Source organism: Pseudorasbora parva, chromosome 3 (assembly GCF_024679245.1).
Source record: "Pseudorasbora parva isolate DD20220531a chromosome 3, ASM2467924v1, whole genome shotgun sequence".
In the NCBI taxonomy this organism is placed as follows: domain Eukaryota; kingdom Metazoa; phylum Chordata; class Actinopteri; order Cypriniformes; family Gobionidae; genus Pseudorasbora; species Pseudorasbora parva.
Genome location: NC_090174.1, coordinates 63,865,839 through 63,888,407, shown reverse-complemented (window position 1 = coordinate 63,888,407; position 22,569 = coordinate 63,865,839). Strand labels below are relative to the sequence as shown.

Below are 22,569 nucleotides of genomic sequence, written 5' to 3'. Positions count from 1 at the left end.
CACTCGATCACTCACTCACTCACTCACTCACACACACACTCGATCACTCACTCACACACACACTTGATCGATCACTCACTCACACTCACTCACACACACACTCGATCACTCACTCACTCACTCACACACTCACTCACACACACACTCGATCACTCACTCACACACACACTTGATCGATCACTCACTCACACACACTCGATCACTCACTCACTCACTCACTCACACACACACTTGATCGATCACTCACTCACACACTTACTCACATAAATATCTCAGTACTGCACTTCAAACCACATCAAACATTTTAAAGTGTTGAATAAAACGAATGTCTGTTGAAGAAAATCATAAGAGCATGTTTTGTGAATATAATCATTTATTTTCTCTAGAATGATGCAAGAAATGTACACATCTTTATTTTAAGGTATAAAAATTTTTCTTAAATAAGCAGTTTTTCATTCATACGTTTGTAAATTTATTAATTATTTGTCACAAACCCTGAAGAGAGCACATCCCGTATGACCAACGACAACAAAAACAAGAAAAAACAGTTTGCAATACAAATCCAGCGACGGTAACCTGATTTGATGTGAAGAAGTATTGCTCTGCATTTGTCCATATAAAAGCTGTATTTTTTTTAGTGACTTCTGTCTGACACAAAATAAGCATTGTTCTCAATTATATATAGATATGTACATCAAAATATATGCTCTAGTTGAAAAAAGGCCTTGGTTGAAGCTATTTGTATTGGATTATGAAAGTGTGCTTGGTTCAGCTGCTGTTGACGCAGACTGATGACATCATTTCCAGGACGTCCACGTGACATCAGTGCACAAAGAAATCTGAAAAATAAATGATAATTCACCATCAATAAATGTGCAACTCATGTAAATTAAGTTAATATATTAAAAAAGGCAATTTATCATGACCAGTAGGTGATGTTCCCAGATTTGGCATGTCCCCTCAGTTTTTGTTTGGATTAAAGTATTGCCAAAATATAGCAGCTTATCTAATTTTGGGTTGATATTGAGTGAATAAATATAAAGTTATATAAGCATGTCCAACTATTATCTACACACATACAGTACAGTCTCTTAAATCATGTGTTTTAATTGTTTAATCCCAGAGACCCGCCGTTGTAAACATGATTTTTGCGTTAGAGCTGTGATTCATTCTGCCATATTCAATTTTAAATAAAATATATAAAAACACTTTTATCCCCGTTTGAATGTTTTCCTCAGTAATTTGGCATAATACAGGGAAAATATTTACAAGCAAAATTAAACCTAATCATCATAAAATGTGTTTTTAATCACATCTTGCACACGTAGAGAAAATGTTACATATAAATGTACATAAATATCAATGCTTTTAAGTCTTAATGCGGCTTCATCGCAGAGGCGTGTTCAATCAATCCGCGCGCCGCGCCGGTAATTTACATCTTCATTAGCAGGAGCTTTTCACTTCCACTGAGATTTCAGGATAAAGGGGGTAATTAACACAAACTGCCCCGCAATTTAAGAGTTTGTGTGAAGCATTAATTAAACATTCAGAGCATTTCAGGGTTGAAAATGGCTTGCTTAATATTATAAAGCAGCCAGTTTGGACACTACAGTCATGGGTGTCGGAAGCAAATGAAATGTGGGTGGGTCCACTCTCTCAGAATGTTTTACTGGAGTAATGTTAGATGCCATTTACATTAACCCTTAAAGACTGAGACACTGCAAAAAATGCTCTTCTTACTCAGTATTTTTGTCTTGTTTCTAGTCTAAAAATCTAAATATTCTTACATTAAGAAACATTTACTAGACAAGCAAAAGTAATTGTCTTGTTTTGGGGAAAATAACTCTAAATGAAGAGAGTTTTTGCTTAAAATAAGATAAATAATCTGCCAATGGGGTGAGAAAAATAATCTTAATTCAAACAGAAAACAATTACTTTTGCGTGTCTAGTAAATACTTCTCGTTTAAGAATCTTTAGATGTTTGGACTAGAAACAAGACAAAAATACTGAGTAAGAAGAGCATTTTTTGCCGTGTAACTATCGTTCTAAAATGTTTAATAACTTTAAAACTACTAATCCAATCTGTATGCTGCAAACTGCACCGTAAAGAGGAGAAAAATCTTAGCTTTTCATAGGTATAACATTTCTCGCGATTGATCATTCAGAGGCTCGGTAGTCAGCGTGGATCTGTCATCAAAATATGCAGCATTGATTTGTCAAGGAAACACACGTAGGTTTATCCCCTGAGCCAAAGAGAAATCTATGTCTTTTTATGATTAGTCCCACCCCCTGTGCCCAGATTCATTGAAACTGCCAGAAACTCAACCAATAAACAGTGTTTGATCTTTTGAACCACCAATCACGTTTCTCTGAAACATTGGGTGTGAATTTGTGTGCATGAAAACAAACAAATAAACGTGTGCAGAGCTCTCTCACATAGCACAGCAAACAAAAGTCCGTATATTTCTCTATTTGTATGTAGTTTGCACCATTTTTACTCGGTGCATTTTTTCTTCAATTTGTGTTTGAGAAGTTTATTTGTGGAGAGGTTAATGGCAATTTATGAAAATAGCTGCCAACGTTTAAGCGTAGCCTTAGTATATTTTATTTCACGGTTTGTTGGTCACAACTTGTTGCATTTGTTCTTCATTTTTAAATTATAATATATTTATAATTTAAATATATTATAAATTAAACAGAGAAAATATATTTCTCTGAAGAAAAATGTTTGTTTCAGTGTTGTTATTAAATAACAATCTTTTTAGGACACATTGTCAGTAAATAAAATGCACCTGTTTTCACTCAAAAACCTAGAAACGCTTAGAATAATGTTTTTAATAAATGGCTAAAACTTGCTGAGGGATTGTTATATGTAGACTAAATTTCATCTGGAAGTCTAAAACAGCCAAGTCTAACTTTCTAAAGGAATAAAAATCAAACTTCATGAAGTTCTGTTTGAGGTCAAAGTAAAAAAAAAAAAACATTTTTGCTGCTGTTTTTATGAAATTGTATTAATTTAGTCCATTCTCAGAATAAATACATTTAAAATTGGGACATCAAATGAGCTAGATGGAATCTTCAGGTCCTCCCGTTTAAAATGACATATGGCATATGATGCTAACTGTTAAAATTGGTGAGAAAAGCAAAGAAAAGTAGAGGCACGTTAGGTGCCCCAAAAATGTTCTGGGTCTGTAAGGGTTAAATACAAATATACGGCGGTTTACTAAACAATTGATTGGGCCAGACAAAATTCCAGAAATCACTGAGTAATTTACCGCGGCAATAGTGTAGGGGTAAGACACATCAAGTTTTAACGCTAATCGATCAGAGGTTCGAATCCGCCTTTTGCTGAACTCGCTCTACTCCCTTTTGCCATCACACATCAGATCAGAAAGGCCTTTATAATCAATAAATATGGAGAAAATATTAGAAAAGTGGAAATAAAGCATCTAACGAGTTTAATAATGTGTTTATTGGTTAGGGGTAGGTAAACAGCTTAACAAAGGACCATTAGGATAAGCAAAGTTTGCGACTCTATGCCTTTATTCACGTGAAAAATCTGGGTACTACTATATCGTGTTTAGATGCACGGATTAAACGTGAGATGTATATCAATAAAATGTCTCCAACCCCATTTAATGTATAATGCTGTCAATGCCATCTTTTGGACAGTCATCATATTGAGTTGGTTTTCTTTTCTTGTCCTCAAACACTCTGATCTGTTTGTTACACTTAGATTGAAAAAAAGAAAATCAATTGTTTTATTGGTTGTATTACTTTATTACGAAGGTATCTTGGGCCTCCTTACTGCTATCTATGCCATTCATCGCTTTTTTTGTCACCTCTGAAACATGGCTCATGGGTCTTTTTTCCAAATCCTTTGCGAATGTCCCTTGTCAGACTGTATGAGCATGATCCCCGATGTAAGCCGTGTCACACTGTAGGATCTCGGCTGTCATGTCAGACCAGTGTTGTCATGATATCAAAATAATGACTTCGATACGATACAAGACTAAAATACCTCGATACTAAATCGATACCACGGTAAAAAATAAACAGATAATATGAATAATATTACAACAGAACTTATTATTCATTGTTTTATGTATTTTTTTTATAAAACATTCCCTTGTCCAGCATGTTCCTGCGCTGGTTTTGACCGATCCCTCCTCTTATTGCTATAATAACTACATGCCAGTGTGAACATCCTCCCAGAGATCATCATTATCAATCATGTTATCATTCACTTCTCAACAGGATGGGATGAACAAAATCTTATTTCATGATACGAGTAATTTAATATTTCTAAAATGTAATCTTATAATTATAATATAGATTTTTAATTGTATCTGTTTTTAAAAATCAGCAAAAAATGCAAATTACAGACAATATGACAACAACGGTGCTTTATTTTTCAGCTTCATTAGGTTTATTTAACAGCAGCAAGTCAAGAAAAAATTAAATAATCAAATATAAAACTGCTTAGTCTTCACTCTATAATTTAACTATACACTGATTCTTAATACATTTATTTGAGTTATTTAGCCAAACGTGGTGGTTTTCTATTTTTCATTGTTTGCTTAATATTAATCACAGAATATTAGGTCTGGCTTAAGACTGCACGGCTCTCATTACCTCAGCTGTACACGCTCACTAAAGACATCTCCGACTGTGTTTACCTGAATACTCGCCAGACCGTGTATTTTACTTATGTTTGACCATTCAAACCCAAATAATAATCCGCTAAAGAACTGAATGGCGATCACATGTTGTCTGAAAGACATGTGCGCGCGCTTCAGGTCAGAGTCCGGCTCGAGCTCGTCGCTTTTTCTTCTTGTGCGCATATTTCTGTTGCTTCCGTTGTCATGCGCTGCGCGTATATATTTAACTCTTCTACTTCCAGTGTTTAGGGAATGGAGGAAGCAGAGCTCTGCACACACGTCCTGACACCTACTGTCACACGTCCACGCACATTAAGAAATAAAGCTCATATAGCCGCAGTCCTCCTTAAAGTATTGGTACTAATAAATGTCCATATGTACCATTCGTAATAGCAGGGTATCGCAACACTTTTCTAGTACCGGTATATCGTGCTGCATTACACACGGGACTGAAATGCTGGCTACAAAGAAATCTCTAGCTCTCATTTTTGTGATAATTTGTCTTAAAAAAACCGAGATATTTGACGATCGTCGTAGGAGAAGTCACACTGCAGGATTGTGCGCCAAATCTTCTGACACTGCCAGAATTTCGTCTGAGGTAAAATTTGATCGCAGCGCTCATTAATCGGCTGCCGGTGAACATGTCAAACTAACGACCAAAGACGTCAGATTTTAGCCTAGAGTCAGAGGAATCTTTTAGGATTTGCTGAATTTGTCTCAGACGGCCAAATTGTGGGTAAAATCGCACAATGGCACCCGGCTTTAGTTGTACTATTATTTTTCCACGCTGGAACACGATAAAATGATATCCCGTTCTTAAGCTTTATGCCACTTCTATTGTGAAAATGACTATTGCAGTTTATAACACAGCAGGTAGACGCCATCTTGAACACTGCGTTCTTCCCTCCATGCAAATAAGAAGTCTGGCGCCTGTTTGTGTCACGGATTCCAAAAAAGCTTTGCATTTACCACTGTGAATACGTCATTGTGACGACACATTAGCGATCTCTAGACTCCTTTTTACTGCATTTCTAAATTCAGTAATATTCTTCTAAATGAGAGGCTAGTATCACATTACTGCCATGGATATTCTGTATCACAGCTACTAAAGTATCTCAGCTGGAAAAACGCTGCCCTTGCAAAACGCTCTCAAGCGCCACCAGCTGGCCGTTTTCAGAAGAGCACCAGGTGTTTAGCTGGCTAAAACATGCTTTGGTGGACGCACGATAATTTAATATTTATTGCTAGTCATATGGCCAATTAGTCTCTTTAGCGTTTATGCAAAATACTGGAGCCAAACCTGAGAAAGAAGTCCAGAAGAGTCCACAGCACTCCTGGCCATGTGATTTGCAGTTGTAACTCATGGGCGGGATTATGCTAATTAAGAATGAGCATGCACGCGCATCTTATTTACGCATGTTTAGAATTCATTAATTTACACACGTTTAACTAACGAATCCGCGGTGTACGAAGCGTTTGTAAATCTGGAGCAGAGTTTACGTAAAGGTCCATTTTATGCGAAAATTACTCAGAATTTGCTCATATATATACGAAAGTTTCATGAATGAGGCCCAATGGTTCTGACGGCCATCACTACAGTGATCTAACGGCGTTATTCCATGATCTGTGGGAAAGCCACACCCTGCGTCCTAATCCATACTAAATAGTATTCGAAATAAGAATAATTCTGTCCCAAATCATAGTATGTTGAAAAGAGTATTCTAAAGATACCCGGATGATGGTTTACTATTGCCGGTCAGAATTCAAAGTACAGATCAACACACACTCTAACGGCTGATATTACCCACAACCCATAGCGAGTTTGACGTGATTTCGATTAGAACTACAAACGCAGATAAGTTTTAAAAAACTACAAACATGACAGATGTGCTAGTCTGACGGATAAGTAGAAAGGTTTAATAAAGGGGTTTGAGTGATCATTTATCAGTATTTAACCTGACTTAAGATATTTATTCAGTGTTGTCCACATTATATTACACCTGCAGCAGCATTGAGAACTTTTGTAATGACACGTTTGGCCGTTAACTTTTAAAGCATCATTATATTTAAACCACAAACACACAAGAGTCTCTGCATTAAAGATACACACATGGCAGATCATCATGCGTGTGTGTGTGTGTGTGTGTGTGTGTGTGTGCGGCTACATTTTTCTCTGATACGGCAGGAGATTAAACTGTGATGATGATTGACAGGGCAGTTTAAACAGTTATGGGATGTTCGTTACTAAGCAACAGAGTCCGCTAAAGATGACGAAGTAGTCCCAAAGCTTGCATACTCTTCTGCTACACACTCAAAAGTATATAATTTTTGTTCACAAAAAGAGTACATACTTTTAGGATGTAGTATAAGTAGGCGAATTAGGATGCAGCCAGAGTCTTTGGGTTCTGGGAGTAAAGGCGGACTCAAAACGGGCCGGGTTTTGTCGGGGAGAGGGCGACACTTGACGTCAAAATGCACCTGAGAACCATCAATCAATCAGTCATCTTTATTTCTATCGCTCTTCTCCAGCGCCGATTGTGTCAGAGCAGCTTCAGTGTTAAACAGGACAATACTGCAGCAGAATTAGATTTGGCTGTACAGTCGTTCTGGAGTAAACAGTGATGTTATCAGCTTATTTTAATTTATCAGAGAGAGACAATGTTGGCAGATCAGTATTATAGTTTATAGAATTAAATAAGACATAAATAATTAATTTTATTTGTATATTTTGTTGAATAATTTGGATCACATAATGTTAGTGTCCCCAACTGAGCAAGCCAAGCCAAAGGCGACCAAAGGAACCGAAACTTCAAGTTTTTAAAGCCCGTAAAATAGTGTTAGTTTACACGTCATCAGAACAGCGTTTCTGGGATATTAAGGCTTTGTTTTTCTACAGAGGAAGAAGTGGAAACTACAGACTTGAGCTGCTGTTAAACAATAAATACAGTCTATAACCCATTACACAATCTAAAATCTCATATCTGACAGTCTAAACGTCACTCTTTTTTTGAAACGCGTGTTAGTAATAATTTCAAGCAATTCAACAGGTGATGCATTATGGGAAATTAAAGGACAACTCCAGTGAAAAATGAGCCTAGGGGTGATTAACAGATGGTTAGCGAGTAGATCGTTCTCTGGGATGCGGTTTCATGGAAATCGAATGTAAAGAGTTTTATCTCTAAAAACAGATTAGCTTATAACGCTAGTCTATGGGGCACAGGGTCGACACAGGGTGGTAAAATTAAATCGCTAGTTTATACCACTAACAAGGCTCAAAATAGCCTCACACTAACACGGCAGCATAATGAGGGTCCCTACATGCAAACCGCAGCATTGAGAACTGTGTAAGAGTACAAACAGTTTAATAAGAAGATACTTTATAAAGAGAGTCCATTACGCTTTTATGGACAGACGCCATCTTGACGAGTCGAGTGACGAGCGCTGTGCTAAGTGATGAACTGTGATTTGGAGTCTCATATGGTCCGTTGTTTCCGGAAGAAAACACTGAACGCAACAGAGAAAATAAATTAATAAAATAAATGTACATGTATTTAGATTTTACAAACTTGATTCCTATCGACCAGCTCACTTAGCACAGCGTTCGTGGCTCGACTCTTCAAGAGTGTTTTCTAAGATGGCGTCTGTCGGTAAACTCGTAATGGACTGTCTTTATAAAGTATCTTCTTATTAAACTGTTTGTACACTTAAAAAGTTCTCAATGCTGCGGTTTGCATGTAGGGACCCTCATTATGCTGCCGTGTTAGTGTGAGGCTATTTTGAGTTAATTTAGTCAATATGATTAAATACATAAATTAAATACATGGCATTTCAAACATAATTACCACTTTCAAACAAACCTTTGTAAAAAAAAATATTTTAAATTTAATCTTTGCAGATTTATTGGTAACACTTTGCGATAATATCCGATTGGTTAACATTAGTTAATGCGTTTTATTAATCTCTGTTAACATTAATTGATAAAAATTCTGAGTTCATGTCAGCATACGGCTAATAAATGATATTATCAGATGCAACTTTTGATTTAAAACATGCATTAGATTAACAATGAGATTGAGAAATAGTGTTGATGTTGACTGATGTTAACCGATGAAACCTTAAAGTGCCGTGTGTGATCTCTCGTGTGACAATCCTCTAACACGCGTGTTGTAATTATAAGTCAGTGATTGAAGCGACGCTCCGCCAGCATTTAACAGATAAAACATTAATATCAGAGCAATTATGTAAAATAATCATTTTGTTTCACACACACACACACATTTGGAATTTGGAAAATCAAACTAATTCTGTGCACATTTACTCAGACATTATCCTCATTAAAATGTCCACTAATTGAAGAAGAAATGATGTGAGACGAGCCGCTCACTGAACAACAAATAAACGCCAGTGTAGAGCATCTCTGACACTTTCATATATAATGTTTGTTTTCATCTCAAAGTTTTAATGTAGTTGTTTTTGACATTTTGAGGGTTTTTTTATATGGCTATAAATTATTTATTTCGCTTTAGTTATTTTAGTACATCCAATTAAACTAAGTAAAAATGAGAAATGCTAAAATGTTTTTTTAATTGGTAGCAGCTTTCAAAGGCAAAATTCACACGACTTCAAAAACAGCGTATACATTTTCTTAAAATAAAAACAAATATGAATGTCAGTGCTATATGAATTCATATACATTTTTTAGATTATTTCAGTATTTTAATTGAAGAAAAATTACATGAAAATGACAAAGCAGCTGAAACACACACACATATATTCACTTTCATGTACTGTTTGTACCTTATAATTGTAATTATAAATGTTTATTGTAAAAATTGTATAAATATTTATAATATATATTTTATTTATTACAATTTTCATGTACTTTCTGTACCTTATTGTAAGTGTTTCCAAAAAACCCCTTTGCAATAAGGTCCCATTAATTAATGCATTAGCTTATATTAATTTATAATAATACATTTGTTACAGTAATTATTAATCCCTGTTAAAATGTATTAATACAAATAAACTTGTTCATTGTTAGTTCATGTCAACTAAGGTCTATTAAATATTATAATAAAAGATAAAACATTTTACATTTACATTTAATCATTTAGCAGACGCTTTTATCCAAAGCGACTTACAAAAAAGGGTAGAGCAATAGAAGCAACGGAACAGACAAGGCCAACAACCTGTAAGAGCTGTAAGAAATCTCAATTAATTAGCACAGTACACAACAATGTTTTTTTTTTTTTTTTTTTAAGACATCTACAACAAAAACTCACGTCCGCAAAATGCCGAACACTGGATTTTGATAGCTATGATAACAACCCATTAGGACTAAGGCTGTTGCCCCAGCTGTTGTCGTTAATGCGGATTCAGTGGCCCAATGGGTTGGTTTTGTATGGCATTCTAGCTAAACGCGCAGCAATAGCCATCGACAGCAAAAACTCACGTACGCAAAATACAGAACACTGGATTTTGGTAGCTATGATAACTATGTAACATACCCGCCTGAAGGCACAAATCCGGATGAGAGACGTAGATATGATCAGTAAGTGCTATTCTGTATTGGTCAAGTGCAAATGGAAAAGATGTGTCTTAAGATGTTTTTTAACAATGGCTACAGACTCGGCAGCACGAATTGAGATCGGCAGGTCATTCCACCAGGTGGGAACGGTCCAGGAAAATGTCCGTGAGAGCGATTTCATGCCTATTTGGGATGGAACCACGAGGCGCCGCTCACTCGCAGAACGCAAGCTTCTGGAGGGTGTGTAAGTCTGAACAAGTGAGTTTAGGATATATTGGTGCAGAGCCAGTGGTTGTTTTGTAGGCGAGAACTAGAGCGAATTTGATGCGAGCAGCCATTGGCAACCAGTGCTGTCTGATGAAGAGAGGCGTAACATGCGATAAAACTTTTGATAATGTATAAGTAAATGTTGAAATTAACAAACTAAGATTAATAATGTTGACTGATGAAACTTCATTGTAAAGTGTCATCTTTATCTGATTTATTTTCAGTTAACATATAGACCTATTATATTTAAATCAGTGCTGTCAGATTGATTAATCACAATTAAATCACATCCAAAATAAAAGTTTGTTTTTGCATAAATACACACGTGCATGTAAATATGGAAAAATGTGTTATATTATTTATAAAATATATACATGTATGTGAGTGTATTCAAATCTGCATAATGATTACATGCAGTACACACACATATATACATATGTGTGTGTGTGTGTGTGTGTATATATATATATATATATTTATGTATATATTTATTTATTATGTAAACAAGCTTTTATGTTGGATGCCATTAATCGATTTGACAGTACTAACATAGTTACTTTTTTTAAAATAATTTTGTTAATTATAATAAACCTGTCAGTTAAAGCGGCTGCACTAATAAATGAGAGAAATCTTCATATGAACAATCCGTCCTCATCTACAAACACAAAGCGAAGCGAACACACAGAGGAAAGCGAGGGAGTGTGTGAGAACCTGCTGCTCATCTCGATACGGCGACAGACTCATTCATCATGTGACCCGCCAGTGCAATTAATGCAAATGCTATTGGTTTCTGTGCACGCGCTAATTTGTATTTAAATTGTGTTTTGTGTCAGAGCTCCTCTCGGCATTCACATCCGTCACCTCATAAACACATTCAGTCCCATCGAGAGGGAAATCACATCTATTCACTGACGGACGGCTACAGCAAACATACACCGATCCGGCATAACATTATGACCGGTGAATTGAATAACACTGATCTCTTCCTCACGGCTCCTGTTAGTGGGTGGGATATATTAGGCAGCAAGTGAACATTTCGTCCTCAGAGTTGATGCGTTAGGAGAAATGGGCAAGCGTGAGGATTTGAGCGAGTTTGGCCAGATTGTGACGGCTAGACGACTGGGTCAGAGCATCTCCAAAACTGCAGCTCTTGTGGGCTGTTCCCGGTCTGCAGTGGTCAGTATCTATCAAAAGTGCTCCAAGGAAGGACCAGTGGAGAACCGGCCACAGGGTCATGGGCGGCCAAGGCTCATTGATGACCGTGGGGAGCGAAGGCTGGCCCGTGGGGTCCGATCAAACAGACCAGCTACTGGAGCTCAAACTGCTCCAGAAGTTAATGCTGGTTCTGATAGAAAGCTGTCAGAATACACAGAGCAGCTCAGTTTGAGGCGTATGGACCAGTCAGGGTGACCTCTGACCCCTGACCCCGCCGAAAGCACCAACAGTGGCACGTGAGCATCAGAACTGGACCACGGAGCAATGGAAGAAGGTGGCCTGGTCTGAGGAATCACGTGTTCTTCTACATCACGTGGATGGCCGGGTGTGTGTGTGTGTGTGTGTGTCTTACCTGGGGAACACACGGCCCCAGGATGCACTATGGGAAGAAGGCGAGCCGGCGGAGGCAGTGTGATGCTTTGGCCAATGTTCTGCTGGGAAACCTTGGGTCCTCCATCCATGTGGATGTTACTTTGACACGCTCCACCTACCTAAGCATTGCTGAGACCATGTTCAGCCTTTGATGGAAACGGTATTCTGGTGGCTGTGGCTCTTCCAGCAGGATAATGCTCCTGACACAAAGCACAAATGCTTCAGGAATGGTTTGAGGAGCACAACAACCAGTTTGAGGCGTCGACTCGGCCTCCAGATTCCCCAGATCTCAATCCAATCGAGCATCTGTGGGATGAGCCGCACAAGTCTGATCCACCTCGCAACTTACAGGACTTCAAGGATCTGCTGCTAACATCTTGGTGCCCGGAGCGGAGTCCATCAGAGACGGATCAGGGAACACAAAGGTACAATGGAAATCATTAAAATACTCAAATGCTTTTGGTGCAAGAAACTGAACTAACATTACTACTCACTCACACAGACAGACGCAGGGCAGTGGAGTGAAATAAAGTTGCTCTCACGATGAATTGAAATGAAATGAAAAATAAAAGCTTTCGAAAATAAAGCGGCGTGTTAATTCCACCCAGCGGCCCGTCTGGTGTTGCTCAGAGAGAGAAAGCTCAGTGAAGCAGCGAATGCAAAGCAGCCCGGCTGATTATTCCGGAAAGCGTGTTTCTGTCGACGTACATCCATCTCAGAGCGCATCAGCATTCAGGAGCCGGATGGGCCTTCAGTGCGGCTGAAACTCAGGTAAAAACCAATACGGTTAAACCACGAGCGCTGACAGCCGGCTGGAATGAAGGAACATTAACTATTAATTCCCTTTAAAGGGATAGTTCCCCCAAAAATGAGCCTGTGATGTTTATCTGCTGACCCCCAGTGCTTCCAACATGTAGGTGTGTGTGTTTCTTCAGGAGAACACAAATGAAGATTTTTAACTCAACCGTTGCTCGTATAATGCATGTCAATGGGGTGTATTTCTATTAGAGTAAAAAACACACAGACATACAAATCCACATTAAACCCTGAGGCTCGTGGAGACACACTGATGTGTTAAAGGTGTGTTTGCATGTGATTTGATTTGTGTAACTTTAGTTAGTGTGTAATGTCGCTGCTTGAGCATAAACAGTCTCTGCAAAGTTACAGCGCTGAAAGTTCACTGCAAACGGAGATATTGTCTTTTAAAGTTACGGCAGTTTATTGCCTACAAAAATGGCCGCTTTGGACTACAACGAGCTTCTTCCTGGGTTGGTGACATCATAAACCCTCGCTAGTCTCCGCAGATGTGACTTCTGCCAGTAATGGGAAGGGGCGTGGCCTTAACCTGTGCTTCAGCCAATAAAAATACAGGAAACTACATTTGGCCATCTGACCAATCTAAGACCATTGCGTTTTTCAGAGGGAGGGGCTTCAGAGAAGCAGGAAGCAAACGAGCCGCTCAAAGCACAGACAGCGGTGTGGAATAAAGGGAGAATAGAAGAAAAATACAGCGTTTAAAAAAAGAAAGAAGTGTTAAGACGTGTTATACTGCGGCCCATAAACACAACCAAGCCTAGAAAAAAAACACGGAACCACCGCTTTAACACTTGAAACGATCGATCTGCGAGAAACCGAACAGTATTTGTTCTTTTTTTACCTCAAAGCAGGCGAATCTCATCTAGAGTTCCCATCCGCCATTACTTCCGCCGAAGAAGGTCAAAGCTTGGGGACGTTGGGAACACTAGATGAGATTCGCCTGATATGAGGTAAAAAAAAATATACAGTTGTGTTTCTGGAAGAAAGTGATCGTTTCATGTCTTAAAACATCAGTGTGTCTCCACGAGCCTCAGGGTTTAATATGGACTCGTATGTCTGTGTGTTTTTTACTCTCATAGAAATACACCCCATTGACATGCATTATACGAGCAACGGTTGAATTAAAAATCTTCATTTGTGTTCTCCTGAAGAAACACACACACCTACATGTTGGATACCCTGGGGGTCAGCAGATAAACATCACAGGCTCATTGTTGGCTGAACTATCATCCATCTCAGAGCGCATCAGCATTCAGGAGCCGGATGAAATCCAGGTAAAAACCGATCGGGTTAAACCACGAGCGCTGACAGCCGGCTGGAATGAAGGAACATTAACTATTAATTCCCTTTAAGGAAGCATCAGTGGAGGATGATGATGAAGAGGTGAGCGAGGAGGACGAGGCTGAAGCGATGTGACTCTCTTCACCCGCGTCTTAATGAGGCCGTGAATATTTCATGGCAGCGAGACCCACTTCTGCACGCTTCCATCATCGCCGCAATCATCGGACACGCGCTCTGATTATCCAGCTCTGAGTTATCATTCACATGCGTGTGATGAAATATTAACGTCCCAAAGACTGTAAACAGGGAACAAATCACTGAAGCCCTGTGTAGTGTTCACTGCTCCCTATTCCCTGAGCGCAGGATTCCAGATCACGGACGAGTTCATTCAAAACAAAAGCAGAACACTGAACGATTGTGCTGATCATCAGATCCTCATATGAGAGTGATTAGTGAAGGATCATGTGACCCTGAAGACTGGAGTAATGATGATGATGATCACAGGAATAAATCACACTTTACTATATAGTCACAAAGAGAACAGATGATCTACACTGGAGGAATATTACACTGATCTGAGTTACTGGAGTTATGATCAGATTAATGAGCAGACGAGACTCATATGGATGGATGGATGGATGGATGGATGGATGGATAGATAGATTCCTCATTAGTGCCTGCACGGATCGGCCAAATAAGGCAACTACATAATATATCTCCTATGATCGTGCCAGTTTGACCTTATCAGAGGGAAGTAATATCGGATGGGAACACTAGATGAGATTCGTCTGATATGAGCTAAAAATAACATAAATACTGTTGAGTTTCTCACAGAAACCAATCGGTTTGTGTCTTAAAAGGTTAGTTCAGCCAGAAATGAAATGTCTGTCATTAACTCCTCTCCCTAATGTCGCTCCACACCCGTAAGACCTCCGTTCATCTTCACACACAGTTTAAGATATTTTATATTTAGTCCGAGAGCGTATGCAAGTGTATGCACACTATACTGTCCATGTCCAGAAAGGGAATAAAAACATCATCACAGTAGTCCATATGAGACATCAGTGGGTTAATTAGAGTCTCTTGAAGCATCCAAAATACATTTGGGTCCAAAAATAACAAAAACTACGACTTTATTCAGCATTGGCTTCTCTTCCGGGTTTGTGTTCAATCCTCAAATAAAGATTCAAACGGTTATGAATCAGCGAATCGACTCATGATTCGGATCGCCAATGTCACGTGATTTCAGCAGTTTGACACGCGATAGTATAGTGTGCATACACTTGCATACGCTCTCGGACTAAATATAAAATATCTTAAACTGTGTGTGAAGATGAGCGGAGGTCTTACGGGTGTGGAGCGACATTAGGGGGAGGAGTTAATGACAGACATTTCCCTTTGGCTGAACTAACCCTTTAAGACATCATTGGGTGCGTTTACATGCACGTTCTTAAGCCGATTATGCCTAATAAGCCGACAATGAACATGGTCATGTAAACGTTGTTACCCGTTTTCTTTTATCGGAGTAAGCTCATAAACGGCGTAAACCGGTCGACACTGAGGTTTTTGCCTCCTACCTCAATTTTGCGCTGCATTTAAACGCATCAACCTGCTTTCTGTCGGCTTATTGAAGAGCGCATGCGCGAAAGGAGACAAAAACACAAACTTAGAGCAGATTTAAACTCATCCAGACAGAGCGAGCCAGCGTTTTACATGAATAAGGACATAAATCACAAACGCAGACTCTTTTAAGACCCAGAGCATTGTAAAGATGTGTTCTCATCTCAGTCAGCAGAAGAGGTTCAGTCAGAACGCTGCATCTGGAGCTGATGAGGGATAATATGCCATTAATCTCCCGCTGATGCGGTGCACGATTTATTAAAAATCACAACTGACGTAACATTAGAAAAACTCCAAGTCAGATACGGAGATTATTATTTTTGACGTCGATACATGGAAATAACCCGGTTTATTAATAAAGTCTTGTAAACGCTGTATATTTGTGTTGTCAGTTTACTGGTTTGCATGTAAACGGGGAAAACCGATTATTTCAATAAGCTGATATTGTTAGTTATCATCTTACAGGTGTGCATGTGAACTCATGTTCAGTGTGTCGTCACGAGCCACAGGGCTCTTTGTGTGTGTTGTCTAAGCATGTTTGTTTTGCTCTCCTAGAATTGTTCCCCATTCACATCATTATATGACCGACACACAGCAACGGAAGAGTTAAAAATCTTCATTTGTGTTCTCCTGAAGAAACACACACACCTACATGTTGGACGCCCTGGGGCTCAGCAGATAAACATCACAGGCTCATTTTTGGGTGAACTATCTCTTTAAAGAGGCTGTGTAAGCGCTCGATCCTCACCTGCCGATCTTACGCCGCTCGGTCCTCCGTGTCTCGGCCGGATTCGGCGGCGCGTGCCAAAGTGTCGGCCATCAGAGCTTCTTCCAGACTGCGCCGGGCCTGATGGACCTTCAGCTCCTGCTCCCTGAGGACCAGAGGATGAAAGAGGGATGAGTCAAAACACACACGCATCCAGACAGGCTTTGACCTCGCTTTATCTGCTCCCCTCCGGCCCGTCAATCAATCTCCAGTGTGTCTCTCACCTCTCATAACCCCTCGCTCCCTACACACACACACACACACACACACCTCCTCCGGGACATCCGTCACTACCCCTCGGATAGACTCCAGCCTTCTCAGTGCTCTGAGACTGCAAAACACACTGCAAAAAATGCTTTCCTTACTTAGTCTTTTTGTCTCGTTTCTAGTCAAAATATCTAAAAATTCTTACATTAAGAAACATTTACTAGACAAGTAAAAGTAATTGTTTTGTTTTGGGAAAAATAACTCTAAATGAAGAGAGTTTTTGCTTAAAATAAGATAAATAATCTGCCAATGGGGTGAGAAAAATAATCTTGTTTTCTGTTTGAATTAAGATTATTTTTCTCACCCCATTGGCAGATTATTTATCTTATTTTAAGCAAAAACTCTCTTCATTTTGAGTTATGTAACCCTAACCCTAACCCTTGGACTAGAAACAAGACAAAAGTACTAAGTTAGAAGAGCATTATTTGCAGTGTGACACAACAGGAATATAATGATTGTAATAGTGCAGGTGTATTTGATCCTTGACTCTCTGCTGTCGTTCTGCTTTATTCCTGCAGGTGGCGCTGTGATGCTTCACTCATAGTCACCGCAGGCAGCAAACAGAAGAATAGAAGCATGAAGATGATGAATATGAAAATGAATATGATGGGGAAAACATCTGCTCAAATTCAAACCTCCAAAAGGTAATGAAACATCCTTTATTTGATTCTTTTGCAATTGTTATTAAAAGATCAGGATTAGAAATATATCCGGGTCAATAAAGACCAGAATATGTAATAATATGTAATGTAATATGTCATGCATTTTGGGTTAAAGACTTTAAGGACCATTTTCGGTGCGGTTTTAGTCATTTTGCAAACGGGCTTTTGTCATTATCATTTGTTTAATTTATTTTTATTTTGGTTTTAGTTATTATTTTAAATCAATATAATATTTATTTATTTATTTATTTTTATTTACTTCAACTCACTTATTTTTTTGTATTTCAGATGCGTTTACTTTTATTTGAGTTTTAGTTTATGTATATTTATTTTCAGCGAGTTATTTAAGTTTTTCATTGCAACATTTTGATTTTCCAATTAATTTGTTTCAAAATGTAGTTTTAGTTTAATGTTTAGTAATTTTGCAATGTTCTTTTAGTTATTTTACTACTAAGATTTAATTAATGATTTAATGTATTATTTATTATAATATTTCTTAATTTTATTTATATCTTATTTAAAATATATATTTTATTGCTGATTTATTTGATTTACTTCAACTCACTTATTTCTGTAAATTTCCGAGAAATTTCTATTTTTTGTTAATGTTTAGTATTTTTTTTTTATAGCCTTTGTTTTGTTTCATTTTTGGCATCATTTATTTTTATTTGAGTTTTATAAATAAAATAAAAACCTTTAAAAAATGAAAAGAAATTGTTAACTGAAATAAAGCTAAAAAATATAGATATTAAATTAAAAACTTAAATGGAAATAAAATTGAACCTTAACTTATTTTAGTAAATTGAAAGAGAATAAAATATAAATATTGGAAAAATGATGTAAATGAAAATTTAAATGAAACAAAAGCCTTTAAATTAATTTAAATAAAGTTGAAACAATATTTGATTAAAAAACTTTTCGTTAATTTAAATAAAATAAAATATCATTATTAAAAGAAAAAAACTTTTTAAAAAATAAAGAAAAACTTAAAAAATAAAATAAAGATACTATAAAACTATTAACTGACATGAAGCTGAAATAAAGAACAAATATCAGATGAAAAACTTAAAACAACTTTAAAGAAAAATTAAAATGACTAAAATAAAATGTCTGTAATGACTTGAGGACGAGACCTGTAAAGGTAAAGCTCAGAGACGGAGGAAGGTGAAAATCATGGCTCTTGACTTAAACGTGTGTGTGTGTGTTTACTGGAATCAGACACTTGTACTGTAAAACAAGCATCTGACATGAGCTGCTGGCGAGGCCCACTGATTCAATCCCACTCACACACACACACACACACACACACACGTTTGTTTTTGTGAAATGTGGGGACTCTCCATAGGCGTAATGGTTTTTATACTGTACAAACCATATTTTCTATCCCCTTACACTGCCCCTAAACCTACCCATCACACACACACACACACACACACACACACACACACACACACACACACACACACACACACACACACACACATTTTTACTTTCTCATAAAAACTCCTCCTGTGTGATTTATAAGCCTTTTGTAAAGTGGGGCCATGGGTAATGTCCTCATATTTCACCCTCTCCTGTAATACCTGTGTCATACCCATGGCATTATACACATTTGTGTCCTCATATGTCACAAAAACATGCCCACACACACACTCTCTCTCTCTCTCTCTCTCTCTCTCTCTCTCTCTCTCTCTCTCTCTCTCTCTCTCTCTCTCTCTCTCTCTCTCTCTCTCTAATGAGAGCTTGTTTGTCGCTGCTCGTGGTTTTCTCTTCTATAACTGAGCATCCCCATCAGAGCATTAGAATTAGCAGAGGAAGGAGCAAACGCTCGTGTCCTGAATGCTAATGAGACGAGCTCTCGGACACTCGCTGCTCATTTAAACCTCCGGCCTTTCCTTCCTCTAGCGTGTGCATCTGCTGCCATCTAGTGTTCAGAACTGGACATTAGACACTGAACTGCTAGGAGAGATTTAAAATAATTATATTAAAATAAGAATCAAATCAATTGTGTTAACTTATAACCACGGTTAAAATAATAATTATTTATTTTATTTATAAATGTTTTGAATATTGGTTTATATACACTGAACCGACCTAACATTATTATCATTACATTGTGTTTGCTGACCTGTCTCTGATGGACTCCACTCGACCCCTGAAATTGTGCTGTGGTGTCTGGCACTAAGATGTTAGCAGCAGATCCTTTAAGTCCTGTAAGTTGCGAGGTGGATCAGACTTGTTCGGCTCATCCCACAGATGCTCGATTGGATTGAGATCTGGGGAATCTGGAGGCCGAGTCGACGCCTCAAACTGGTCGTTGTGCTCCTCAAACCATTCCTGAAGCATTTGTGCTTTGTGTCAGGAGCATTATCCTGCTGGAAGAGCCACAGCCACCAGAATACCGTTTCCATCAAAGGCTGAACATGGTCTCAGCAATGCTTAGGTAGGTGGAGCGTGTCAAAGTAACATCCACATGGATGGAGGACCCAAGGTTTCCCAGCAGAACATTGGCCAAAGCATCACACTGCCTCCGCCGGCTCGCCTTCTTCCCATAGTGCATCCTGGGGCCATGTGTTCCCCAGGTAAGCCACACACACACACACACACCCGGCCATCCACGTGATGTAGAAGAACACGTGATTCCTCAGACCAGGCCACCTTCTTCCATCGCTCCGTGGTCCAGTTCTGATGCTCACGTGCCACTGTTGGTGCTTTCGGCGGGGTCAGGGGTCAGAGGTCACCCTATGCCGCCCCATACGCCTCAAACTGAGCTGCTCTGTGTATTCTGACAGCTTTCTATCAGAACCAGCATTAACTTCTGGAGCAGTTTGAGCTCCAGTAGCTCGTCTGTTTGATCGGACCCCACGGGCCAGCCTTCGCTCCCCACGGTCATCAATGAGCCTTGGCCGCCCATGACCCTGTGGCCGGTTCTCCACTGGTCCTTCCTTGGAGCACTTTTGATAGATACTGACCACTGCAGACCGGGAACAGCCCACAAGAGCTGCAGTTTTGGAGATGCTCTGACCCAGTCGTCTAGCCGTCACAATCTGGCCAAACTCGCTCAAATCCTTACGCTTGCCCATTTCTCCTAACGCATCAACTCTGAGGATGAAATGTTCACTTGCTGCCTAATATATCCCAACCACTAGCAGATCATCAGTGTTATTCACCTCATCGGTCATAATGTTATGCCTGATCAGTTAATTAGGTAAGTTAGATTGGTTAGTTGGGCTGTCATCACTCTTGATAGATCACAGTCGTCCTTGATCTCTATTCCCTTCTTCAAATTGACAAGTCTAGATCATGTGTTTAGATCACGTTCTGCTAACCACAATCAATCAATCAGTCATCTTTATTTCTATCGCTCTTCTCCAGCGCCGATTGTGTCAGAGCAGCTTCAGTGTTAAACAGGACAATACTGCAGCAGAATTAGATTTGGCTGTACAGTCGTTCTGGAGTAAACAGTGATGTCATCAGCAGTGATCGACCGATATTGATTTTTTTATAACCGATGCCGATTATTTGCATGTTTATGTGCCGATAACCGATATATAGGACCGATATTTACTTGCATATAGAACAAAAGACATTTACATCAATAAATAAATAGATACAGTACAAAGTCTTTTAAACATTCATGCTGTCTTACCTTTTTATTTATAAATACAGCCGTATTAACAACAGGCAAAATACATTTATAAAGTCTAATGTTTTAAATGGAGAACGAACATGAGAGTCGAGTCTATCAACTCCCCATCACTACACTGTAAAAAAAATTGTTGTTTTTTGTTGTTTTAACTTAAAGTGAGTAACCTGGTTGCCTTAAAATTGAATTTATTGAAATTAAAAATTTGAGTTGATGCAATGAAGGAAATTGGTTTAATAAATAGAAACTCAAAATATTATTGTATCTGAACCACATAAAAATGTGATAAATCATGAAAATAGCACAATTTGGCGGCGTCAGCACAAATAAAACACACAATTACCCAATATGCTCACAACATCTTTTAATAATATTTGAATAAAGGTTGTCGAATCTCAAAAAATCTTCATTGTATTAACTCAAAATTTTAATTTCAATGAACTCAATTTTAAGGCACCCAGGTAACTTTTTTCTAAATAATTTTTTACAGTGTGTGAGCATTAAAATTTTTTTGCATTTTAAACTACAGTTTTAAAAGGTTTGTGTTTATTAGACTAAAGAGTGAATATTCTCTGGAATATGCAAACATTGCAACAGCTGATGTATTCGCGGGTTTGTTTATTTTCTTAAAGAGTCGATCTCATCTAGTACGGTTTCAAAATTAATGTTTAACTCACACGTCTCGCAGAGATGGGCATAATAATTCATTTTCACGGAGCTGTAATTAATTCGATGTTTATTATAAAACATTGAATTGTTATATAATGTAAAATGTTATACAGCAGACGTTAATATAATTTAAGGAGTTTTAAACGAGTCGTCTTGTTTGCATTCGGTAGCCTATATGCTGGAGCAGCAACTCGGTGAGAGAACGGCTGAACGCGACTGAGAATAAACACAGAGAGAGAAATAAGTTTGGCGCTTTTATTACCAACATGATCTCATTCATGACTGTTTTATTTCATTCATGTGAAGTTACGTCTTTATTGTGACATGACGGATTACCTGACTGACTAGCGCCAAGTTTAAACTACATAACTATACATAACCTCAAATAAGATGTTATGAGATGATCTCGATTGTGCATTACTGTTATGTTAAATAAAGTTGATTAATTAAGAGATGCAGGTTATTTTACACTTTGAACACCGCTGTTGACTCCTCTCCCCTCAGACAGTCTGTTAATGGCACGCTTGTATGCAGTTCTCAAAACGTCAAAACGCCATTTATCGGAAAATCCGATATTACAAACCGATACCGATTATGGTAAATACTTAAATATTGGAAATCCGATATATCGGGCGATCGCTAGTTATCAGCTTATTTTAATTTATCATAGAGCGACAATGTTGGCAGATCAGTTTTATAGTTTATAGAATTAAATAAGACCTAAATAATTAATTTTATTTGTATCTTCTGTTGAATAACTGATCATAATGTTAGTGTCCCCAACTGAGCAAGCCAAGCCA

General features: G+C 38.2%; 1 protein-coding gene across 1 annotated transcript in view; it reads right to left on the bottom strand.

The window, feature by feature from the left end:
- Positions 1-361: 361 nt before the first annotated feature.
- mbd2 (methyl-CpG binding domain protein 2) overlaps positions 362-22,569 on the bottom strand; it is a 47,458-nt gene continuing 25,250 nt past the window's right edge. Inside the window, exons 6-7 of the mRNA XM_067439784.1 lie at positions 16,508-16,631; positions 362-839 (exon numbers count right to left, since the gene is read on the bottom strand). Of these exons, the coding sequence (XP_067295885.1) occupies positions 16,517-16,631 (115 nt within the window). The 3' untranslated portion in view covers positions 362-839; positions 16,508-16,516. The remainder of the gene's footprint in view (positions 840-16,507; positions 16,632-22,569) is intronic.